Source organism: Wickerhamomyces anomalus (assembly GCF_001661255.1).
Source record: "Wickerhamomyces anomalus NRRL Y-366-8 unplaced genomic scaffold WICANscaffold_7, whole genome shotgun sequence".
Lineage (NCBI taxonomy): Eukaryota > Fungi > Ascomycota > Saccharomycetes > Phaffomycetales > Wickerhamomycetaceae > Hansenula > Hansenula anomala.
This window is the reverse complement of record NW_017567116.1, coordinates 619,194-643,195: the sequence shown is the minus strand read 5'-3', so window position 1 is coordinate 643,195 and position 24,002 is coordinate 619,194. Positions and strand designations below refer to the sequence as shown.

The window sequence follows — 24,002 nt, the reverse complement described above, 5'->3', positions numbered from 1 at the left end:
GCCCTATAATGATGTTTATGAATTATGTCTATTATTTATTTATGTTGTATTATAAATCCTCTGTACCTGGCATGCCTTCAAATAATTTCCCATAACACTCTGATTTCAAGTCAGTGAAATGCGTATATGGATTTGCCGTATCCAATAATTCACCACATAGATAACAGAAATGGAATGAGCAAACCGAGTACTTCATCTTGTTACAACCATCAGATTTCGTCACAACGGTTGAACATTTTGGACAACTCATTAAATCCTCTTCATTCTCCACAGCTTCTCTAAACAATTTTTCAGAGATGAATGCATCAATCGCCAATTTCAAAGTTCTTCTTCCATACATCTGTGATAATTTTTCCTTTCTAGATTCTAAAGTATCATCCTGAAGCATTTCTTCAATGATTTCATATGGGATTGAGTTCAATTTCGATCCACAATAATTTGTAGTCCCATGCCAACTATGATTACATTCAAAACAATATGCCAATTTACAATGATCGCAAATAACCAGTTTATCATCAACATCATCTCGAAACACCCAATGGGAACATCTTGGACATTTTGAACATGAGAATGGATAATATTGTTGAAATTTTTCAAAAAGGAAATTATGTCTTAATGATTCATACTTCTCCACTAATTCAGGTTCAACAACTTGTAATAATGTAGATTTTGTGATTTTCGATGTGAATAAGATTGTCCGAAGTTCTGAAGTTGTTTTCAAATGTAGGTTTTTAGGGTTGGGTATTGGACAATTTGGACATTGTAGTTTGGATGCATCATCTGAATTGTTAATGATCTGGATTGCATATTCTTTGAAGCATGGTTTGCAAAAAGCATGATCACAGTCAAGTAATAATCCATCCACACCATCATACGAATCAAGACAAATGGAGCATGTGAAACGATCTGTAGCAAAATTTAACAATCTTTGCTCATGACTTGTCTGTTGAAGCTCTTCGTAATAGGATTCAGATTCGGTCTTGATATCGTTGTTGAACAACTTTCCATGAAAATCTTGGATCAGATCTACCGTGAGATAATCAATCACAGTGTATAATAATGAATCCATCATATCTGTCTCAACGGCATCTTGAACCAAATTGTTAATTTTCGCCTTCATCTCATCCAATAAATCCAATGATATCCAGCTTGATTCTATTTCTGCAACGCCAACACGCATGGGCAGCACGGCATGGAACCTCAAAGGCTCAAAATACTTGGTTTGGAATCTCCCAAGTTCTTTCCCAACACTTGATTGTAAAATCACATTAATTTTAGATTCTGGTTTCAGTTTGATTTCTAATGCTAGTTCACGGCCACCATTCTTTAGTTGGATTTCCGGGTATATCGATCTCAAAACTTCCAGATCATCGGGAAGTTCAGTTTCCTCAGTCATTGTTATATCATTTTGCACTTTCCCCATTCAACTAATCAAAGAATAAACCACATCCATTCAAAAATAGTGGAAAATGTTTAAAATGCAAAAAAATTTGGAAATTGTTGCACATGATCAATTTCGCGAATTCATCTCGAGGAATCAAAAAAAAAAATATGAACAGCGATATCAAAATAGGCATTTACGTACTTGATCTCGTCAAAGAATTCACATCTTCACATGGCCAACCTACGTTCTTTCGATGCCTTTCGTAAGTATCACCACCACTAATACTGCCCTCCTCACACTAACGAACCAACAGCAAAGGTTGCATCCACGCACCAGGTGCGTTCCACTAAAGGTTCATACTCCACGATCATGCTTGGGTTATTTGTCCTATTCTTGACATATGTGGAACTAGGGCAATTCTTTGGCGGTGAGATAGATCATCAGTTCAAAGTGGATAACACGGTACAGAAAGACCTACGGATAAATATGGATATCGTTGTTGCGATGCCGTGTAATTTCATACATACAAATGTTAAAGATTTAACAGAGGATAGATTCCTTGCTGGTGAATTGTTGCATTATGAAGGGTTTTCATTTTTCGTTCCGGAGGGATATAGACGTGATGATGATTATGATGTTAGTACTCCTGATTTAGATAAGGTTATGGCTGAGGGTATCGTGGCAGAGTTTAGAGATCGTGGTGATGCTAAAGATTCAGGTGCTCCAGCTTGTCATATTTATGGTTCTATCCCTGTGAATAAAGTTCAAGGTGATTTCCATATTACTGCTAAGGGGTATGGGTATAGAGATCGTTCACATGTGGGTATTGAAAGTTTGAATTTTAGTCATGTTATTAGTGAGTTTTCATTTGGTGAATTTTATCCATATATTCATAATCCTTTAGATGCTACAGTGAAGTTGACTGAGGAGCATTTACAAAGTTATCAATATTATTTGAATGTTGTTCCTACTCAGTATAAAAAATTGGGTGTGGAAATTGATACAAATCAATATAGTACTTCATTATTGAAAAAACAATACACTTTAGAGAAGAAAGGTGTTCCTGGAATTTTTTTCAAATATGATTTTGAACCAATTTCATTAATAGTGGAGGATAAAAGAATTCCATTTGTAAGTTTCTTGGTTAGATTGGCCACTATATATGGTGGACTTATAATAGTTGCCAAATATTTGTACAAAACGTTTGATAAGGTGTTGATTTTGTTATTTGGTAAGAAGTTCGCAGCAAGAGGTGAAGAAAAGAAAGCATCGTTACTAGATGATTACGATGATGATGAAGAATGAATATTGTATAATATAAACACACAATGAAATGAAATAGAAAGCAATTTCTTTTGACTTCTTCTCTATGATTAACCTAATAAAAAAACACACAACCAACAACAACTTATAGCAAAGAAAAAAAAATAAATAACAACATCCACTTCAACCAACAGCATGGAACCCAACTAAATTAGGGAACCCCCAACATTTATAACCAATGGTCTTTGCCTGATAACATAAACCTTCAGTTTCAATACCATCAAACCCATCATTTCTATTCCATTTCGTACCAATTAAATAGAAAGGTGGGAACATGATCCCCTGCTTAAAGACCTCAGTCTTGACAAACAACACAGCACCACCCACGGAATTCAATTCAATCGCAGCTTTTGGATCATCTTTATTGATACCGAATTTTTCAAGGTTTTTATCAATATGACTAAATTGGATATTATTTGGACCTGGCCCTGGTTCATAAAAAAAATCAGGATCTGTATCCAATTTCGCATCTTGTTCAGCATTTGGCACTCTTCTATCACCAGCCCATGAGTTTAAATCATAATCTTGATGAACCACTTTCCCCTCGTGGTTCTTGATATCGATTCTGATTGTGGCGATATCCTTTTTCGATTCGATGAATGTTTCCAACATGTTTTTTGGAAGTTCAATGACATCTGAGTCTAGAGCCAATGAATAAATTTCAGAACCTATACCGTTGAAGACTAGAAAGTTTCTAATCTGGGCTAGTAATTTCCGACGTTTCTTTTGCACTCTTGGATCATGTCTTAATCCTTTATCCACTTTGAATTGACTCTCTATGAAATCAGCATTGATTAGGGTGATTTTGGAGAAGGAATCTTTTAAAAGTGAAGTGTCTTTAACTTCTTCGATCTTGTTGAAAATATCTGTAACAAATTCATCAAATTTTTTAAATTCATCATTATCACTGATTAATAAAGAGATTGAAGTTTTATAATGTGGATATTCGATTGATTGTAACAATTTCAAAAATCTTTGGAATGGCTGACCTTGTTGATCGAATTTTTCAATAATTGAAGCCAAGATGACAACTTCATTCTTATCACCATCAATGACAACATCTGGTGAGAATTCAGGATTTGTCTTGAAAGTGAATGTTTTCCTAATGAATGATGGTTCTTCAGAATAACGTTCCCTTTTATAAACAGTAACAGGTTTCCCCTTTTCAGCTTCTTGAACTTTTAACGATAAACTTTTATTCTCTTGTTCAAATTTTGTTTTTTCTTTTCTCAAGGCTTCATTCTGTTCTTGAAGTTGTTTATTCTTCTTATCCATTGATTCCCTTTCATATTTCAATTCATTTTCCAACTTCTTTTGCAACAACTCATTAACTTGAATTTCAATCTTGTGTTTCTGTAGTATATCAGGGTCATTGTTATTAGTGATCTTACCCTTTGGTTGAGTAGCTGGAGCACCTTGACCACCAACAGAACCGATATCCATAGTTTCTAGAAATGAGGACAAGTCAGATAAGCTATATTTTTGTTGTTCAAAGACATAATAAGTAGTAAAAGCCAGTAGCGTGAGCACTAGCACCAAGATTGCTGGTCTATTGAACCTGGCCATCGTGGATACTTGGTCTTGTGATAGTCTGTATAGGTTGTGTTTATGGATCCAGGTACAAAAGAGAGTAGAATTGGAAGATAAAAGTATTTTGAATCTATGAAAAATAAAATATGCTCTACTACAGCCGTGACAATCTGGAAAATAAAGTAACGTCCACACGGAGAGATCCACGGTCCACTGCCCTGGAGCCAATCAGCAGAGGCAGACAGACCAGGCAGAGGCTGCTAGGCAGAGCACCAGCTAAAGAACTTAGAGAGGGCCATGCTCCAGCCAGCTCAAGCTCTGGTTCTACACTTGTGATTCGTATTGCTGCCAGATGCTTCTGCACAACTTATCGAAGCTTATTTTGGCTTTGTCTGAGGATCTGCGGTAGAGGGCAGCACGTGTAAAAATAGCTGGAAAATGGCAATCACGTGATTGGAACATAGTATAATCTACAAAATAATATTACCCTAAACTGTACATTCAAGTCACAAACTCGTCGACATGGTGTGCAACATAGTTGGGCATCCCCCAGCAGCTGTACCCAATCATCTTGGCCTGGTAGCACAACCCTTCAGTCTCTATCCCATCGTATCCCTCTCTTTCCCACTTGGTACCTATGATATAATATGGAGGAAACATCACACCTTGCTTGAATATCTCACTCTTGACCCATAAGATGGCACCTCCTACCGCATCCAACTCAACAAGGAACGACTGTTCTCCATTGTGTTTGTATTTATCCTTCATGTGCATGATCTCATGTAGATGGTGAGCCCCATCAGGTCTTGGAACAAAATAATAATTAGGATCAGTATCCATCTTCTTGTCTTCCTCAGCTGTAGGTTTAATACGACGGCCTCTCCATGAATTGAAATCATAATTTTCAATGGCTGCACCTTTGGCAATACGTGGTACTATAACATCCTTCTTTGTGCCTAAAAACACTTTAACCATATCTTTTGGAATCTTCACCATATCACTATCGAGGAAGAATGTAAAAGATTCATCACTAATGGCATTAGTCACTAGGAAGTTTCTTGATTTTGAAATGTTTCGACGACGTTCCTTTTGAATGTTATCATTATGTCTTGAACCTCTATCAATAGTATTTGATTTTTCAATATAAATTGAATTGATAACAACAATCTTGGAAAATGAGGATTCTGATTCATATTTATCCAAATAAGAGATAATATTGTCATATTCTTCTTGTTGTCCAACTAATAAACCTAACGTTGCAGTGTTCCAATCATACTCTAATGATGCCAACAATTCCAAAAAATCTTGAAATGTTCTCTTTGGTCCATATGATTCAGAATGTCCAATAACACTCAACACGATCAAGTCATTCAATGAAGTGTCAATACCCTTTTGAACATATGTGACTTTCTTATAACGAGGTTGATCTTTAATAAATGACCATTTTCTGTATACTTTATTAATTGGTGAGAATCTCTTATCAACTAATTCATTCAATTGTTCGACTTTGGTTTCATATTCGATCTTGGTGTCCCTTACTGAATCTTCAGCTTGTTTTGCTTTCATTGTGAGGTCAGACCTTATATTGGTGAGTTCTTGTGTTGCTAGTTCCAATTCATGTTCCTTTGTAGTTATTCTATTGATTAGCTCGTTTCTATCTGAAACTTCCTGTTCTCTAAACTGTTTGAGCTTGAATATGGAAAAGAAGAAGCAGAGTGCTATGACGATGGATACCACTCTGAACGAGTGTCTCATTGTACTGACTTAGAGTAGTTGTTGGTGAAGTTGTTGGTGAGGTTGATAATGATTATGTCTTGTTCTTTTTTTATTTTTCTTTCAATTCCACGCGTCAACGAAAAAAATACTTTGTTGATGATCTGATGAAGCTGTAAAAATCTAGGCTTCTGAGCTTTTAGCATAAAGTTTGAACACGTTGCAGAGAGTGGTCAGATGAGCAAATACTTTGGAAGTCAAATAGAAGGGTTAGGATATTCATCAGCTAGTTGGCTTGAGAGGGTTATCTACTAGTGACGTTGCCCGTCAAACGCAGGAACCATTGTATACTAGCGAACCAATGAGAATCACTACATCAATTTTTGTAAATGAACTAAATATCAAATTCAAATATACAAAAAAAAAGATAAAACCAAACCTATAAACTGAAACAAGTGTATACCCCAACTTTTAATTAATCATAAAATGAACTAGAATGCAAATAAAATGTACAATATAGAGATAATCTCTCCTCTAGAATAACCAACCAACAAACTTTTCATAAAACCAAGTAGCATCCTTCTTACCATATTTCAATCTTTCTTTTCTTTCAGCATCTTCAATCTTACCTTGCTCTTCTTCTTCATCAACAAAATGTTTTAATGAATACAAATCAACATCTTCAGGTCTATGCATTTTAGATTTCTTGATAATCTTGTAACCAATATAAGCAATAGCATAAACTGGTAGGCCAATATATCCAGTAATAAATGACTTATAATGGAACCCATTCAAGAATGCAGTGAAGTTCTTAATGAAAGCAACAATAATACATAAAGCCAAAGCCAAATATGGTGCCCAAGATTGCATTGGTGCAGTATAAGCTAAAGTACTCTTTGAAACACCCTGAGCTTTCAATGCTCTAGTGAACCCAATATAAGTAATCAAGATTGAAATCCAAGTCAATAACCCAAAGATACTAACAACATTGACAAAATGACCAAACACTTCTTGAGATGATGATGAAACTGACATATAAGCCAATCCACAAAATGCTGTACATAACCCTAATGCATAGAATGGGATACCATACTTGTTGGTTTTGGCGAAAATCTTTGGAGCTTTACCATTACATGCCAACCCATATAATGTTCTTGAACCAATGTATAAATCTGAATTAGCGGCACTGAAAATGAAAATCAAAATACAAGCATTGATAACATGGTCTAACCCACCAATTTTGGCATTTTTAATGGCAACAACGAATGGTGATGCATTAGCTGAAGTTTTAGCCTTTGAAGCACTGATTAATAATGGATCATTATATGGGACACACATTCCCAACAACAAGACTGAACAAATATAAAACAAAACAATACGATAAAATGTCAACTTGATAGCCTTTGGAACATTTCTTCTTGGATTTTCAGCTTCAGCAACAGTTATACCAACCAATTCGGTACCTGAGAATGCAAACACTGAGACAACGATAACATTAACAAAAGAAACAAATTTACCCTTGGATTCATTAGCAATCCCAGCAAACGGTTTGAAAGCACCTGGTTCGTTCCAAAATCTAAAACCTAAACGATCATGAGTTGGACCACCACCAAGCATGATGATAAACAACAAAATGATTAATGCAACAACAATGATAACTTTTAATGAAGACAGCCAAAATTCAAACTCACCGAAAATCTTCACACCAAAGATATTAATCAAAACGATAATTATAATGAAGATCGTGATCCAAACACCAGGATTAACCCGATCTCTACTGATCCAATACTGCAACACCATCGCACCAGCAGTGATTTGGTTTGGAGTAACAATCAAATACTTAAACAAATAACAATACCCAACGGCAAACCCCAAAGCAGGATCACAGTATCTTGAAGCATAACCCGAGAACCCATCAGGTAGTGGGATATAAGTAGCCAATTCACCAAGACAGCACATCACGATATAAACCAAAAACCCAATAAAACTATACCCAATAAACAACGGAGCAGGACCCGAAGCACTCAATGCAGAACCTGAACCAATTAACAACCCAGTACCCAGGGCACCACCAATGGCAATCATACTGACATGACGAGCTTTTAAATGTTTCTTCAAACGGTAACCTTCTTGGATGGCAAGGATTTGGGATTCATCAGGGATGGTGTCCATGTATGTGAGGCCATTACCACCTGTGGATTTTTCAACATCGTAGTCTTGGGATGTTGGAATTGATGTCTTTTTATCTAATGAATGAGACATAATGTTTGATGAGAGTGGAAAGTCATGATGAAGATGAGATGGAGCAATGATGTGGGATTTGGTGAATTTATATGGGATCGATGTATAGCATTTTTTGGAGAAGTGATCTCAAGGGCATCAAAGTGGGAAAGCTGTACCCAATTCTTTTTTTTAGTACATTTCACCGTTCGTATGCATTGTTGATTTTGGGAATTTCTTCTCATCGATTGATCAATTGTAAAGAGATTTACACACAGATAAACAGAGAACGAGATACAATTAACCAGTGAGTATCATACGAGGGTATCATCAGCTGAAAGCCCATCTCTCAATCAGTTATTAAAGCATAAGCGATTTGAAATTTGTTTGGTGATGGCCTTTGAAAAAATGACCATCTCGTCGTCTCTTTCTGGGTAGAAAAGCTTTTTTTCCTGAGCCAACCACATAACGCTCCCTTATCAAAGCTCTTGTGCATAGTCAAATAATGACTCCTCAAATATCAAGCGTATCAGCTATTGTTGGACCCACTTTCTAGTGCCGTATATGTTGTACGTTCTTTTCTCTTTACAACGAGTGGAAGCTTTGAAAGGCATTTTTTAGAGGGTCCTGGTACGGGCACAGGCAGGAAGACCCTTTCTTGGTCCCTCCCTGGGATTTAAAGTTTTAGGCGGGAGATCCATTTCCAACGGGCCCGCCTAGGGAAGCATCAGTTTTGACTGGGCAGGGGGCCTTGACCACGAACGGCATTAAAAGTATAACGGTGACGACTTGACTCTGTGCTTGGACTCTGTGTTTGACTTCTTTGGACTCTGGAGAGAGGCTACAAGTTCTTGATACCTTTTTAACTGTGAGGTTTATAGGTTGTACACTGTAGTTGTTGATGGAATAGTAGCAGTCACAAGATTGCTTACTTTTGGAATCTACAATTGGTTAGGACTGGTTCCTGGGAAGGAAAATAGTGTCAATCTCAACTTCTGGAAAGAACTCTTGGAAGCAATTACACCAGAAGTTTAAACTTTATCGGGATCCAGATCTGTATTTTGAATTATAACCTTTTCAGCATCTTTGAAATGGTCTTTCTGGAGTAATTTGGTCATGCTAAAGCCTCCATCTTCGTTTGACATCGCGTTGACTGGTTTGTCGTATGAGTTTTTGAAGATGTTTGTTGAGTCTCTGTGAGTGACAAATATTGATGATATATCTCAGCTTCTTATTACAGCTAAGCAATCATCGACAGTTGCCAAATAATAATATTTCTTTGAGTAGTACAGTACTTTCTCAATTAGCTCAAGCACTACTTGGGGAGATCATATCTACGACGTCACAAACTTATGTGTCAAAGAAAACCAAAATTACACTATACAATCAGCTTAAAACAACCAACCAATGAATTTATCATAATACCACATCTTATCTTTCTTACCGTACTTCATCTCTTCCTTTCTTAATGCATCTGCAATTTTACCTTCCTCTTCTTCTGCATCAATCAAATCTTTCAATGTGTACAAATCAACATCTTCAGGTCTATGAATCTTGGATTTCTTGATAATCTTATAACCAAGATAACAGAAGACGTAAACAGGTAAAGCAATATATCCAGTAATGAACGTCTTGTAATTAAACCCATTGATGAAAACTGTGAAATTCTTGATAAATGAAACAAGGATACAAATGGCCAATGCTAAATGTGGCGCCCATGATTGAAATGGTGCTTGATAAACTAATGTATCTTTGGAAATTCCCTGAGCTTTGAAAGCTCTGGAAAAATAAAGATATGTAATTATGATGGTTGCCCAAGTTAATAATCCAAACAAAGTGGAAACATTGACTAAATAACTGAAAACTTCTTGTGATGATGCTGAAACTGACATGTAAGCCAATCCACAAAATGAAACACAAAGGGCAAGTGAATAATAAGGAATACCAAATCTATTAGTCTTTGCAAAACATTTTGGTGCAATACCATTACATGCTAATCCATATAGAGTTCTTGAACCAATGTATAGATCTGAATTTGATGCACTAAAGATGAAAACCAAAACGCAAACATTAATCAAATGGTCTAATCCTTTAATGTGGGCATTTTTGATTGCAACCACGAATGGTGAAGCATTAGCTGAAGTTTTAGCCTTGGTAGCACTAATCAATAAAGGATCATTATAAGGGACACACATTCCTAATAACAAAACAGAACAAATGTAGAAAACAAGAATACGATAAAATGTTAATCTAATTGCCTTTGGAACATTTCTTCTTGGATTTTCAGCTTCAGCAACAGTAACACCAACTAATTCAGTCCCACCATAGGCAAAAACTGCAGTGACCAAAACATTAACGAATGAAACAAATTTCCCCTTTGGAATACTAGCAATACCAGTATATGGCTTAAAAGCACCTGGATCACTCCAATATCTGAACCCCAAACGATCATGAGTTGGACCACCTCCAAGTATGATGATGAATAATAGAATAATTAATCCCAAAACAATCAAAACTTTAACACAAGATAACCAAAATTCAAATTCACCAAATATTTTAACTCCAAAAATATTAATCAACAAGATAGCTATAATGAATATCGTGATCCAAACACCTGGATTCACTTTATCTCTACTAACCCAATATTGTAACACCATGGCACCAGCTGTAATTTGATTAGGTGTCGCAATCAAATACTTGAACAAATAACTATATCCAACAGCAAAACCTAAAGCAGGATCACAGTACCTATTCGCATACCCTGCAAACCCATCCGGTTGTGGGATATACGCGGCCATCTCACCTAAACAACACATAACAATATAAACAACAAACCCAATGAAAGAGTATCCAATAAATAATGGAGCAGGACCTGAAGTACTTAATGCGGCTCCCGATCCAATAAGTAGACCAGTACCTAGGGCACCCCCTATGGCAATCATACTGACATGACGTGCTCTTAGATGTTTCTTTAAACGATATCCTTCTTTTATTGCCAGGATATTGGTATCATCGTGTGTGCTTGATGTGTCAATTTGACCAACTTCAACATCTATTGGTTGATCTTTGTATAGATCTGTTTTCTTCTCAGATATACTAGACATGATTTTGGTGTGTAGTTGATGGTTGTTGAGAATGAAGATGAATAATAGATCTCGAGAGAGGGTCCAGTATTTATACCTCTCGAGGAAGCTTCAGGGACCAGGAAATCATATGATAAGAAATGAATGGGGGAGCTATATCAAATTCCTATACTGACACAAATGTAAACCATTTGAATACGAGCTATCATATCGTTTAGATAACGTACCATTCACTAAGTTAGACCCTTTTGGAAACGAATATGGTAAACTCTCCGATACCAAGACAAGCAAAAACATTGATATCAGCGTATTGAGCCTAGTGTTGAACTTCTGTATTATCTTTTCTTAGACAAATGGTTAAGGCAAATGTACATCCACTTAAGCAACACAATAGGATCCCTTATCTGAGTTCATGGGAGATCTTTCAACCTGACACGATTCACGAAATTAGCCACCCCTATCCAATAGGCGTAGACACGTTACCAACTTGTGCACCAGAGACATCAAACTCATTGGAGAGCGAAAGCAGAAAGGTTCTAAGGATTGGACTGAAGCTCTTTTCAATGCCATAATTGAAATGCTTTAGAGAACGTTGTTGTTGTTTTGAAACATAGCGCTTATTTTTTTTTCTATAAGCATTCGCGAATTTGGCTTATACGTAACTGATAAGACTCGAGAGTTTTCCAGGAATTAAATACTATTTGGGCAGTAGCTCCTATACAATCGCATTAGTTTGACCATTACTCAGAACAACCAGCTGGCAAACTTATCATAATACCAGCTCCCATCTTTTCTGCCTTGTTCCATTTCCTCTTTTCTCAAAGCTTCATTAGCTTTCTCCTGTTCTTCTTCTGCATCAATGATATCCTTCAATGTATATAGATCCACATCCTCTGGTCTGTGTATTGTGGTTTTATTTATAAGCTTATACCCAAAATATGATATGAAAAAGACCGGAAATGCAATGTAGCCAGTGATAAAAGTTTTATAGTCGAACCCGTTGATGAAGACCGTGAAATTTTTAATCAATGATACCAAGATACACATGGCTAGGGCAAGATGTGGAGCCCAATTTTGGAATGGTGCATTATAAGCCAATGAATCTTTTGATATTCCTTGTGCCTCAAAAGCTCTTGAAAAATAGATATAAGTAATCAACACAGATATCCAAGTAAGTAGGCCAAATAGTGTAGAGACATTCACCAAATATGTAAATACTTGTTGAGACGATGATGAAACTGACATGTAGGCCAAACAACAAAAAGCAGAACAAAGGGCAAGTGAATAAGTTGGAATGCCATACTTATTTGTTTGAGCAAATATCTTTGGTGCTGAATTATTACAAGCTATCCCATAGAACGTTCTTGAACCAATGTATAAGTCTGAGTTGGAGGAACTTATAATGAACACCAGCACACAAGCATTTATCAAATGATCTAATCCACTGATATGAGCATTCTTAATAGCAACAACAAATGGTGAAGCACTGGCTGAGGTCTTGGCCTTGGTAGCATTTATCAACAATGGGTCGTTATAAGGAACACACATCCCTAGCAGCAGTACTGAACAAACATAAAACAAAACAATACGATACACCGTTAGCTTGATTGCTTTAGGTACATTTCTCCTTGGGTTTTCTGCTTCTGCAACTGTAATACCAACAAGCTCTGTCCCGTCATAAGCAAAGACAGCAGTTATTAAAACGTTTATAAACGAAACAAATTTACCCTTTGGAATACTGGCTATTCCCTCATATGGTTTAAAAGCACCGGGATTTTTCCAATATCTAAACCCTAACCGATCATGATTTGGACCCCCACCGAGCATTATGATAAACAACAAAAACATTAATCCTAAAATGATCAAAACTTTTACACAAGACAACCAGAACTCAAACTCACCGAAAACCTTCACTCCAAATATATTGATTAACAAAATGACAATTATGAAGATCGTGATCCAAACACCTGGGTTCACTTTATCCCTACTAACCCAATATTGCAACACCATAGCACCAGCTGTGATTTGGTTAGGAGTAGCAACAAGGTACTTGAACAAGTAGCAATAACCAACTGCAAATCCTAGAGCTGGATCACAATATCTAGACGCATACCCAGAAAACCCTTCCGGTTGTGGAATATATGTTGCCATTTCTCCAATACAACACATGACAATGTACACTATGAAGCCAATGAAACCATAACCAATAAATAAAGCAGCAGGACCTGACGTGTTTAATGCAGCTCCAGAACCAATTAGTAGACCAGTGCCTAATGCACCACCGATTGCAATCATACTGATATGACGAGCTTTTAAGTTCTTCTTCAACCTATAACCATCCTTGACTGCGAGTACTTTGACATCTTCATCAAAAGATGAAACGTTTCCAATCTCTATATCTATTGGTTCATTTATAGTATGGATTTCATGAGACTTTTTTTGTGGTAACTGGCTGCTCATGTTGAAAAGTTTTATTGAGAGTAAGCTTAATTGTACCAGAGTTGTGATGGGTATTCATGTCTCCTTATATATGGAGTCTGGACAGCATATAAGGATCAGCAGGTCATTAAGAAAACGCTTTTCAAATATTGTATAGTCTGGTGATCTGTGAAGTGAACAGTGGTTCTTAGCAGCTTCAAATATATTGAAGATCTTTTAAACAAAGATGAAAAGATCAGTTGAAAATGTGCTCTATGTGGTTTGTCTTTGAAAATTACCACACGGACACTAGTAGGGTCAAGCATGATGACATTCTATAACTATTGGTAATGCTAGTCTCTTTTGAGAGTTTCCAGCAATTTGCAATAGGATATAAAACTACAACTCAATTTCGTCCACACATAAGCTCAGAAATATTAGTCGCGAAATATTTTTACCCGTGAAAAATGGCAGCCATCATGTACACTAGTGTGAACATTGTACAATAACCGAATTGAAAAGAAGGGTACATGAATCCCCTTGCATGATGTCAATTGTCAGTCGTGTGAGAAATCTGGTCTGATAGGCGCATCTACAAAGTTTCTAAAAAGCGAGTATAACAAAATTAATAATTAATCAATAAACAACAAAGCACAATATCTAAAACGCATTTCCTCAGAACAACCAACCAAGTAGTTTTTCGTAAAACCAGGTAGCATCTTTTCTACCATTCTTCATTTGTTCTTTTCTTTCAGCATCTTTGATCTTTCCTAATTCTTCTTCTTCATCAATATAATGTTTCAATGTGTATAAATCAACATCTTCTGGTCTACGAATCTTTGATTTTTTAATGATTTTGTAACCAAAGTAGGCAATCACATAGACAGGTAAACCGATATAACCAGTGATAAAAGTCTTATAGTTGAATCCATTGATGAAAACAGTGAAATTCTTGATGAATGCAACAATGATACATAAAGCCAAAGCCAAATATGGTGCCCATGATTGCATTGGAGCAGTGTAGGCAAATGTACTCTTTGAGATACCTTGAGCCTTGAATGCCCTTGAGAAATAAATGTAGGTAATCAAGATGGTAATCCAGGTTAACAACCCAAAGATACTAACGACATTAACGAAATGACCAAAAACTTCTTGAGATGATGATGAAACTGACATATATGCCAAAGCACAGAACGCAGTACACACAGCTAGAGCATAGTATGGAATACCGTACTTGTTGGTCTTAGCGAAAATCTTTGGTGCAGCACCGTTACAAGCTAAACCATATAATGTTCTTGAACCAATGTATAAATCTGAGTTTGAAGCACTGAAAATAAAGATCAAAATACAAGCATTAATCAAATGATCTAACCCTTTGATGTGTGCATTCTTGATAGCAACAACAAATGGTGAAGCATTGGCTGAAGTTTTGGCTTTGGTAGCACTGATTAATAATGGATCATTGTATGGAACACACATTCCTAATAACAAAACAGAGCAAATGTAAAAGACGACAATACGGTAAAATGTTAACTTGATGGCTTTTGGAATACTCTTTCTTGGGTTTTCAGCTTCAGCAACTGTAATACCAACCAATTCAGTACCAGAATAAGCAAAAACTGCAGTGACCAAAACATTCACAAAAGAAACAAATTTACCTTTGGAGACGCTTTCAATACCTTTGTAAGGTTTGAAAGCACCTGGGTCTTTCCAATATCTGAATCCTAATCTATCATGATTTGGACCACCTCCTAACATGATGATGAATAACAAGATGATCAAACCCAAGACAATAAGAACCTTTAAACAAGACAACCAGAATTCAAATTCACCAAAGATCTTGACACCAAAGATATTAATCAGCAATATGACAATGATAAATATAGTAATCCAGACACCAGGATTCACTTTATCTCTACTAACCCAATACTGCAACACCAAGGCACCTGCCGTGATTTGATTTGGAGTGACAATCAAATATTTAAACAAGTATGAATAACCAACAGCAAAACCTAAAGCAGGATCACAATACCTTGAAGCATAACCAGAGAACCCATCAGGTAATGGAATGTAAGTAGCCATTTCACCTAGACAGCACATAACAATGTAGATAATGAACCCAATAAAAGTATAACCAATGAACAAAGGAGCAGGACCTGAAGAACTTAACGCAGACCCTGAACCAATTAGCAAACCGGTACCCAAGGCACCACCAATGGCAATCATACTAACATGACGGGCCTTCAAGTGTTGTTGAAGCCTGTACCCTTCTTGCACTGCAATGATGTTTGATTCATCAGGGATTGATTCTGTTGATAAAACTTGACCAACTTCTGATGGTGAAGCAAACTTTTCCACATCAATGTTGTCCTTTTCGTACGACATTGTAAAATGAGTGAAGTGTTGATGGGAAAACACAGTTGATACCCATGGGTTTCTTTTGTGATGGGATCTGGGGTCGTTTATATACCTTGAGGAATTTTCAGTGTGATAAGAAGGAGAGATTCTGTGAAGACGTTTTTGGAGCCTTATGCCATGGAATACCGTATATCATGCTAATGAGTGGAGTCCTGTTTTTCCCTTTGCATTTCTCTTGGAACTGATAATTATCATACTAGAGAGTACAACTCTGAATTGATAGTACGGCCCAATGATAATGGGGTATTAAGCCCAAGAGTCTTGTGAAAAAGAGCAATAATAGCACCTTCAGCATCTCAGTATCAGGCTTCAGCTAGTGAAATCGTGGAACTGTACACTTTGTTTTCTCACTATGGCGTATCATTCAGCTGTCTTTCTTTGATAGCTCGTAAGTGAAGTTTCTTTTAGTTGTAAGCCTTATCAATTCATGGTTTTGCTGATAAAAGAATTGCTGGGTTCATCAGTTTCACTCTATTTTTAAAGGGTCCTTAATAGTGGCAGGACCCTTTGAAAAGTCCTTGAATATGAACCCACAACATGACCACACTGGTTGCACAGATCTATATCTCTTGATCATTCTCCAGAGGAGCACGTACACACTTAATTCACTCCAAACTTTTAAACGTGGAGGCCTGTCATCTAATGCTTTCGCGACGTCTCACAAAATATTCTGAAATGCCGTGCCAAGAGCCTCTCCAGCTCGCGACACTGATAGCTCCGTAGAAATCCTTGGGGAATAACTTGAGAAAACTGAGAAGGTTCAATTTTAATCAAAGAATCGAGATACAGGATGTTTAAAAGGCATCTGTTGTGGTAATTGTAATTACTGTTGCATTGTGTTGATGCTCAACCGTTATCGTATATCTGATACAGGTGCTACATCTGCCAATCAATTTCAATCCCATGTTTTATTTTTGATAGTGTATTTAAAAGAGATCCAAAAGATCTTTTGATATACCATTATTGGTGTTATTATTGTTACCTTGTTGCTGTTGCTGCTGTTGTTGTTGTGGTTGAATAGTACTAGAGCTGAACAAATCATTCAATTCATCAAGAATATTGATTGATTCGCCTTGAGCTTCTCCATTAGCAGTATTGCTAGATCCATCATCATCAAAATCAAGCAAATTCTCTTCGTTATGAACTGTCAATTGTATATCTTTGATCTTTTTGATTTGAGTGGTCTTTGTACCTTTTGATACACCAGTGGTGAAGTAGACAGAGTTCAAAGTTGATAATTCTTTTAATAAGAAAGCCAACAACTCTGGTTGGAAAGTTGGAATGGTGTTGTTAATTTTTTCCAATTTAAACAAGATCAATTTCTTCAATTCACTTGAATCATCTAACGATAGTATTCTCCAATATAAATAGATCTGATCCCGTATCTCAATATTTTCAATGGCATCAACATTATTGAAAATCTTGGCCAACAACTCTTTCAATTGACCAGTTTTAACATTGATCTTGACTAATGAATAGACCAAGGCACTTTGAATCTGTAGATCCAATTCAATAAACCCATCAACATATTCACTTAACTTGTTCTCAAAATCAACAACATCAAATTCACCCAACACCCATACAAAACTAGCGATTGCTTCTGAATCAACCAAATTATCTTGAATTTGCACTAAAGTTGGAACAATAGTGGAGCCTAAATTCTTTGGGAATGCTCTCAAAACATCTCTCAACACTATAGTAACTTCATCATATAATTCTCTTTCATTGATCAATCCAATCAAATATTCAGTTGCTTTTGCTGCATATTTTGGTAATTTAATACCAACTTGACCAATTGCCTTGACTGCTCTTTTAACAAACTCCGTATCAAATTCATATCCATACTCTTTCAATTCATTTAATATTAATCCTGAGTTGTTTTCATTTGCTAATCTAACAATAATTTCAATCTTCTCAAGTTTCAAATATAATGGGTCGTTATATCTAACGAAGAAAACTTTGAAATAATTTGTCAATATGGCTGGATATTTTTCTATAATGATTCTAATGTTTCTTAGTGTAACAAATTGAACTTCTGGTGGTGTGGAAACTAGTGAAACTAGAGGAGCAGCTAGTTTTTTCAAAATTTGTTCATATTCATCTGCATTACTTTTCAATTTTTCAACATTGTTTATGATGACTTTGATGGCAGCTAAAACAACTGATGGGTTGGAATGTTGCAATTGTGGAATGACTCTTTCGATAATATGACTAGCTTCTTCTTTATCGGCAGTTTCATAATCAGATAAGGCAGTTAATATCGTGATTCTCCCCCATTCTGTACATTCGTTCAAAGCCATCAAGAATCTTTTCAAAACGTCTGATGTTATTTCTAAAACCTTTAGACTTGGGTCTGATTCATGAATTTCAGCCAATGCACTAATGGCATTGGCGACAACCATTGGATTTGAATCTTCTGCTAGTTTTTGCAATTTATCCAAGAATCCATTCTCTATGCAAATTTCTCTGTTCAAATCGAATAATTTGGCAACACAAATGGCAGCAGTTTTACGAACATATGGATTTTCATCAGTCAATGTTCTGTTCAATGGAATCTCCATATAATCAACCATCTTATCAACTCTGATACACCCCATTGTTCTAATGGCCAATGCCCTAACTAATGGATTTGGATCTTCAGTATCTTGAACAAAGGTATTCACAGCTAAAATACATAATTCTGGATGTGTTTTAGCATAGTTCATCAAATATAAATAAACTAGTTTTTTCTGTTTTAAATCGTGGGTTGCAATGTTTTTCAAGACATCTGGAAACAAGGCACTAACGTCTTTACCAACGGTCATTGCTGCTATCACTTGTTTGATGGAATCCTTTCTTTCGGAAGCATATTGTGATACAAGACCTGCTCTTAACTCATAGGTCTCCCCTAATAAACTGTTAGTACTTCTTCCAGGACGTCTAAGTTAGGAGTCACTTACCTTTACGAGGAGCCTGAAACATTTTTTTGATCTTCTTCTCCAAAGACATGGTTAATTAGATGTTATGGGCTGAAATAATTGATATTCCTGATGTTCGTTGATGACAGGTGGATAAAACGCCAAAAAACACAGATATGAACCTCAATGACAACGAAACAATCTAGTGATTTTATTCTTGTTTCTTGAATATAACAAGACCAGCTATTCAATTGACACCAGAAAAATCACTTGATGATTGATTCGTTGTGTCTAGTATAAGACTTCGCCTTCAATGTTTTGAAATCGATACTCAAGATTCCAAATCAACCTTTTTTCGTTCCAAAAAAAAACATCATCAAAACTGCCAGACAACATCGGGTCACTATTATCTATGTGAAAAATTGACAATCAAGAAGTTCTGGATCCATCACTTTGAACTAACCAAAGTCCACAAGCCTTAGGATGCCTATCGATCTTGGGCTATCCAGAATAGCACTACTTCTTTCTAAGTTAGGAAACCCACACTTGAAAGCAAACTTTATACACGTCTCAGGAACGAATGGGAAAGGTTCAGTTTGTGCCTATTTGACCTCACTACTCTTATCAAATACTCAAGATTTCAAAGTTGGTAAATTCACATCACCACATTTACTTTATCGCAATGACTCTGTCACTTTGAATAACGTTCCTATCTCATTGAACATCTTTACAAAGGTTGAAAAAGAAATTGAAGAATTGAACTTGAGATTTGATATTGGTGCTACTGAATTTGAAATTTTAACAGCTACTGCTTTTCAAATATTTCATTTAGAGAATGTTGATTTGGCAGTGATTGAAGTTGGCCTTGGTGGTAGATTGGACTCAACTAATATTATTGAAGGGGCCATTATCAATTCGCAAAATAAAATTATCAAAAAAGGTGTTTTGGCCACTGGTATAACGAAAATTGGTATGGATCATGAAAATTTACTAGGATCGACTTTGAAACAAATTGCTGGTGAAAAAGCTGGTATTATAAAACAGAAAATACCCAATGTTATTGATGGTACAAACGACGCTGCAGTTTTACAAGTTGTTAAAAATAAAGCGGCAGAACTAGGAAGTGAAAACTTTGTTGTGACACCAGCTTCAAATGATATTGTGACAAGTTTTGGCATTGTCAATAGAAATGAATCACCGCTAAGAGGTTGTTATCAATTGCAAAATCTATCAGTTTCTTTGAAGATAATTGATCTCATATTCCCGTTCTTGAAGAATTCATACCCAGAAAAGGTCAAATTCTCGAACCAGAATGTTATCAAAGGTGTTCAAGATGTGGAATGGCCTGGCAGATTACAAAGCTTGCATCTTAAATATGACTCTTCGAAACCTAGTCTTGAAGTTCTTCTTGATGGTGCACATAATGGACAAGCTGCCCTTGAACTTCATAAATACCTAAAACAAAAGTATAATGAAGAGCCAATAACGTTCATCATTGCAGTCACAAAAGGAAAAGATCTAACACCATTAGTCAGCACACTAATATCACCAAAAGATAAGATCATAGTTACTAAGTTTGGTAGTGTTGAAAACATGCCTTGGATCAAAGCAAATGAGCCTCAAGATCTAAAACAAGAAATATTGAAGTATACTCAAAATGTGGTAATTGAGCCAGAAGTTAGAAAGACGTTTGGTCTTGTTGAGCAAGGAGAACATACAGTCGTTTGTGGAAGTCTGTACCTGGTGAGTGAAGTATTGAGGCTACATAATGATAACACATAACTGTCATAGAATTCATAATAAATAAAGCATCGTTAACTTTCAACTTTTGGCTTTTTGTGATCATGTCTTAAACGACTGCTTATCGTAGACTCATCTTCTGCAGAACGTTTTGAGCTAGTGTTTTCATCTCCGTGAGACTCTTTATGTTCTTGATGGTTTGTTTCTTTTTCATCTTCCTTTTTAGCATTCTTCTTCTCTGATTCCTCATTTTTCACGGAATCATCCTCTTTCTTCACCTCGTCAGTTTCGCCCTCAGTCTTCAGCAAATCAGTAACATCTGGCTCTTCCTTCTTTCCCTCCTTGAGATCCTTCTCTTCTTTGAAATCTTTGGATTCACCTTTGAGTTGTTCCTTTTTACCTTTACCGAAGAAATCACCAATTCCACCCTTTTTCAAAGGCTTGATTAAGTATTCTCCTTCATTCGTGACTTTCCCAACATCTTTTGTAACTTCATACCATTCAAGATCATCCTTAGCATACTCAGCAAGACTATCAGCCAGTGTATCGTTCCACTCTGTTTCATTATCAAGCCATGCATCCCATTCTTTTGTACCTGGTGTCAAGACGATAGGCATTCTTTCGTGTAACCATTTGGTTTGCTTAGGAGCAGGGCCAGTAATGATTGTGAAACTATCAAAGGAACCTTCAGTATCTTCAAAGTCAACAGTGTCATATAATCCAGCTAAAAACATTAATTTACCGTCTTTTCTTTTCAAAAAGTATGGAATTTTGTCAACTTTTTTAGTTTGCCCAACCTTTTTATGTTGCCATTCGTAATACCCTTCAATTGGAACTGCACAACGATGATGTTTACGAACTGGAGTCCAAAGTCTTTGACCATTGATGACTGACTCTTTTCTGGCATTAAAAGTTTTGTATTGGCTATTACTTTGTTAGTATTTATCTGAAAGGGAACTGGTTTTGAATAACATACTTTGCATCAGCCTTCTTTTTAGTCCAAAATGGAATTAATCCCCAGCTCATGTATTGGACAATAGCTTGATTGTCTTTATTTGTTCTATATGTTGGAGCGAATCTGGTAGGACAGACATTATATGATGGGTTTTGCTTATCCTTATCCACCACATCTGTCACTTTTAAATTGAATTCTTCAATTGCATTGGCTATATTGCCAGCATCCTGTTGATGGTTAGTACTTTTAATGAACCCCCATTTCAGATACCCATACTTACAATGGACATAGCATATCTTCCACACATTTTGAAACAGCTGATATCGCTTCTCGCTATACTGTGATTGGGTTTGTTAGTTGAGGTTGTTCAAACAAAGGAAAAGGTGTCAGGTAATTATTGTTTGCTCTGCCAAGATCTATCGTGCACCAAAGCTCTACACCAGTACTATGTTGTAGCCTAACAACGATACAGCATGAGAGATCCTCCTAAATACAACAGATATCTCGGTTAGCTAAGTCTTTCAAAAACACGAGAGCACCGTAGTCTGTGATCAAACAGTGCTCTTGCAAGTATTTGGCAATTCTTTGTTTAGTCACATGACTGCCAACTTCGCACGTGTCTATAACTATACTTTCAAATGTTTTTGAGCTCAGCTTGTGATTTGACACTGGTTTTACACAACAATAGCAAGATCAAATCTATACGCAAAACGATGATCAGGCTTAATTCTCATGTCAAAAGGTCATTTCCAAGGATAAGAATACCCATCGGACCTCCCCCAAATGTTAATCCAAGCTTGAGATACTCATCACACTATGCAAGACAATATACAGCTAATCAAGGAAGAAGAAATTGGAGCAAAATCATACTGACAACTCTTGGTGGTATTTCATTAATTGGGTTCAGTGCTTGGTGGGTCTACTGGCCTCATCATACTTTCCCCAAATCTGTGGCAAAGATCTTGAGAAAGGCTTTATGGGCAGAATCTGAAAAAGGTGAAAAAGATTATTCAACTGCTCTGAAACATTATTTGGAAGCATTGGAAGAGGCTGATAAATTAGAATTAGATCCATTAAGTGATGAATATACTGGAATCCAATTGAAAGTCGGTGAAATGTATGAAAGATTGAATATGAATGAACATGCTTTGATGGTGTATTCAGAGATTGCATCTGCCTATTTGGATGGGTTAATTACTCCAAATAAAATCAAAATTGGTGATAGACCACATATTATTCAAAAAGACTTGAGGGTTGTTGTCAAAATCGTTGAATTGAATAAATCCAATCCATATAACTCTAAAATGTTACTGATGACCCATTTCATGATTGCTCAAGAAGAAGTTGCCAAAAGAAGCAAAGTTGTTTCCAATATGATTAAAGAGGAAAAAGAACGGGTATTAGCCGATGTTGCAAATGTGGGTGAAGTTCAGTATACAAACCCTATTAAGGAAGATTCCATGGAAGTTGGTAAGGATGAGAAAGTTATCATTTTGGAAAGAAACAGAGAAGCTTGGGAACCTTTCCGTGATGAATTGTTCAATGCAAGAGATTTGTACGTTGCCATCTGTCTAGCTACTGGTGACTTACAATCAGCTGTTCGTACTAAAATCGCAACAACTGAGTGGATGCTGAATGCTGATTGTGATCCAGGTGAAATCTTGATGTCTCAAACTAATCTAGGCTCCCTGATGTATTTACAAGCTGAAGAATTTGAAAGTAAAGAATCCCGTGCCATTAAGCAAAAATTACCAGATGCAATGATTGAAGCTGAAAGATTCAACAAACAAAGTTGTATCAGTTTGGCCCTAAGATGTTATGAATCAGTTTTGGCGTTTTCCAAAGAACTACCAGCACAGTTACGTCGTGAAGAGAATGTTGAAGAGTCAATTGCTCTGTCAACTTATGGTTTAGGTGTTGTAAAATTACATCTTGGTGAATTGGAAGCGGCAAAGAACCTGCTTCGTGAATCAAGACTTAGAGCCAAAGGTAGTGGATTCAGTGATCTTGTCAACGAAGCTGAAAGAGAGTTGGAAAAATTATCAAAAGAGGTTGAGAGACTTGAAAAAGAAGGTGCGAAAAAGGAATCTGAAGAACAAAGAATCAAGAATCTTTTGAGCAAAGGAAACGACCAACCAGACATTGAGCTCGATATCCAACTGAGTAAGCATAAATAAAGCATGTAAATAAACAAAATATGCCATATTATATTTGCCCTTGATCGTATTGGCTGCCTTGATAACCATATAAACTAAAATTCGCGAAGTTGTACAGAGGAAAAAATCGACATGGGAAAATCATCAAAATTCATCGAAATCTCA

At 36.3% G+C, this 24,002-nt stretch overlaps 12 protein-coding genes across 12 annotated transcripts; 3 read left to right on the top strand and 9 right to left on the bottom strand.

The window, feature by feature from the left end:
• Positions 1–49: 49 nt before the first annotated feature.
• On the bottom strand, positions 50–1,396 carry ITT1 (RBR-type E3 ubiquitin transferase; the record flags this gene model as incomplete). Its single annotated transcript, XM_019183917.1, has 1 exon — positions 50–1,396. The coding sequence occupies one exon, from the start codon at positions 1,394–1,396 to the stop codon at positions 50–52; it is 1,347 nt and encodes a 448-aa protein (XP_019036436.1).
• Positions 1,397–1,615: 219 nt separating this feature from the next.
• On the top strand, positions 1,616–2,689 carry ERV41 (Erv41p; the record flags this gene model as incomplete). Its single annotated transcript, XM_019185236.1, has 2 exons — positions 1,616–1,646; positions 1,698–2,689. 2 exons carry the CDS (start codon positions 1,616–1,618, stop codon positions 2,687–2,689), a joined length of 1,023 nt encoding a protein of 340 aa, XP_019036435.1.
• A 141-nt stretch (positions 2,690–2,830) lies between these two features.
• On the bottom strand, positions 2,831–4,273 carry WICANDRAFT_81446 (glycosyltransferase family 62 protein; the record flags this gene model as incomplete). Its single annotated transcript, XM_019185235.1, has 1 exon — positions 2,831–4,273. One exon carries the CDS (start codon positions 4,271–4,273, stop codon positions 2,831–2,833), a length of 1,443 nt encoding a protein of 480 aa, XP_019036434.1.
• Positions 4,274–4,759: 486 nt separating this feature from the next.
• Positions 4,760–5,602, bottom strand: WICANDRAFT_16678 (glycosyltransferase family 62 protein; the record flags this gene model as incomplete). Its single annotated transcript, XM_019180705.1, has 1 exon — positions 4,760–5,602. A coding segment is annotated over one exon (843 nt), but the record flags the coding sequence as incomplete, so codon positions are not given.
• Positions 5,603–6,223: 621 nt separating this feature from the next.
• WICANDRAFT_58989 (uncharacterized protein) lies at positions 6,224–8,193 on the bottom strand. The gene has a single exon (XM_019182832.1). It carries the CDS (start codon positions 8,120–8,122, stop codon positions 6,485–6,487), a length of 1,638 nt encoding a protein of 545 aa, XP_019036432.1. The 5' UTR covers positions 8,123–8,193; the 3' UTR covers positions 6,224–6,484.
• Positions 8,194–9,561: 1,368 nt separating this feature from the next.
• Positions 9,562–11,274, bottom strand: WICANDRAFT_81443 (uncharacterized protein; the record flags this gene model as incomplete). Its single annotated transcript, XM_019185234.1, has 1 exon — positions 9,562–11,274. The coding sequence occupies one exon, from the start codon at positions 11,272–11,274 to the stop codon at positions 9,562–9,564; it is 1,713 nt and encodes a 570-aa protein (XP_019036431.1).
• A 663-nt stretch (positions 11,275–11,937) lies between these two features.
• WICANDRAFT_97807 (uncharacterized protein) lies at positions 11,938–13,614 on the bottom strand. Its single transcript, XM_019186609.1, has one exon. The coding sequence runs from the start codon at positions 13,546–13,548 to the stop codon at positions 11,998–12,000; it is 1,551 nt and encodes a 516-aa protein (XP_019036430.1). The 5' UTR covers positions 13,549–13,614; the 3' UTR covers positions 11,938–11,997.
• A 343-nt stretch (positions 13,615–13,957) lies between these two features.
• WICANDRAFT_102233 (uncharacterized protein) lies at positions 13,958–16,056 on the bottom strand (the record flags this gene model as incomplete). The annotated part of the gene is made up of 2 exons (XM_019180347.1): positions 13,958–15,947; positions 15,999–16,056. 2 exons carry the CDS (start codon positions 16,054–16,056, stop codon positions 14,347–14,349), a joined length of 1,659 nt encoding a protein of 552 aa, XP_019036429.1. The 3' UTR covers positions 13,958–14,346.
• A 934-nt stretch (positions 16,057–16,990) lies between these two features.
• APL2 (Apl2p) lies at positions 16,991–19,077 on the bottom strand (the record flags this gene model as incomplete). The annotated part of the gene is made up of 2 exons (XM_019184234.1): positions 16,991–18,976; positions 19,029–19,077. The coding sequence occupies 2 exons, from the start codon at positions 19,075–19,077 to the stop codon at positions 17,016–17,018; spliced, it is 2,010 nt and encodes a 669-aa protein (XP_019036428.1). The 3' UTR covers positions 16,991–17,015.
• Positions 19,078–19,469: 392 nt separating this feature from the next.
• On the top strand, positions 19,470–20,900 carry WICANDRAFT_47779 (bifunctional folylpolyglutamate synthase/dihydrofolate synthase; the record flags this gene model as incomplete). Its single annotated transcript, XM_019182605.1, has 1 exon — positions 19,470–20,900. The coding sequence occupies one exon, from the start codon at positions 19,470–19,472 to the stop codon at positions 20,766–20,768; it is 1,299 nt and encodes a 432-aa protein (XP_019036427.1). The 3' UTR covers positions 20,769–20,900.
• Positions 20,901–21,127: 227 nt separating this feature from the next.
• On the bottom strand, positions 21,128–21,890 carry WICANDRAFT_22917 (putative peptide hydrolase; the record flags this gene model as incomplete). The annotated part of the gene is made up of 2 exons (XM_019180966.1): positions 21,128–21,650; positions 21,703–21,890. Coding segments are annotated over 2 exons (711 nt in total), but the record flags the coding sequence as incomplete, so codon positions are not given.
• A 504-nt stretch (positions 21,891–22,394) lies between these two features.
• Positions 22,395–23,858, top strand: RCI50 (Rci50p; the record flags this gene model as incomplete). Its single annotated transcript, XM_019182452.1, has 1 exon — positions 22,395–23,858. One exon carries the CDS (start codon positions 22,395–22,397, stop codon positions 23,856–23,858), a length of 1,464 nt encoding a protein of 487 aa, XP_019036425.1.
• Positions 23,859–24,002: the final 144 nt, after the last annotated feature.

Bases quoted from the DNA above. Each gene is read 5' to 3' on its own strand.
- WICANDRAFT_97807 (XM_019186609.1), bottom strand. From the start codon at position 13,548: ATGATTGCAATCGGTGGTGCATTAGGCACTGGTCTACTAATTGGTTCT.
- WICANDRAFT_58989 (XM_019182832.1), bottom strand. From the start codon at position 8,122: ATGGACACCATCCCTGATGAATCCCAAATCCTTGCCATCCAAGAAGGT.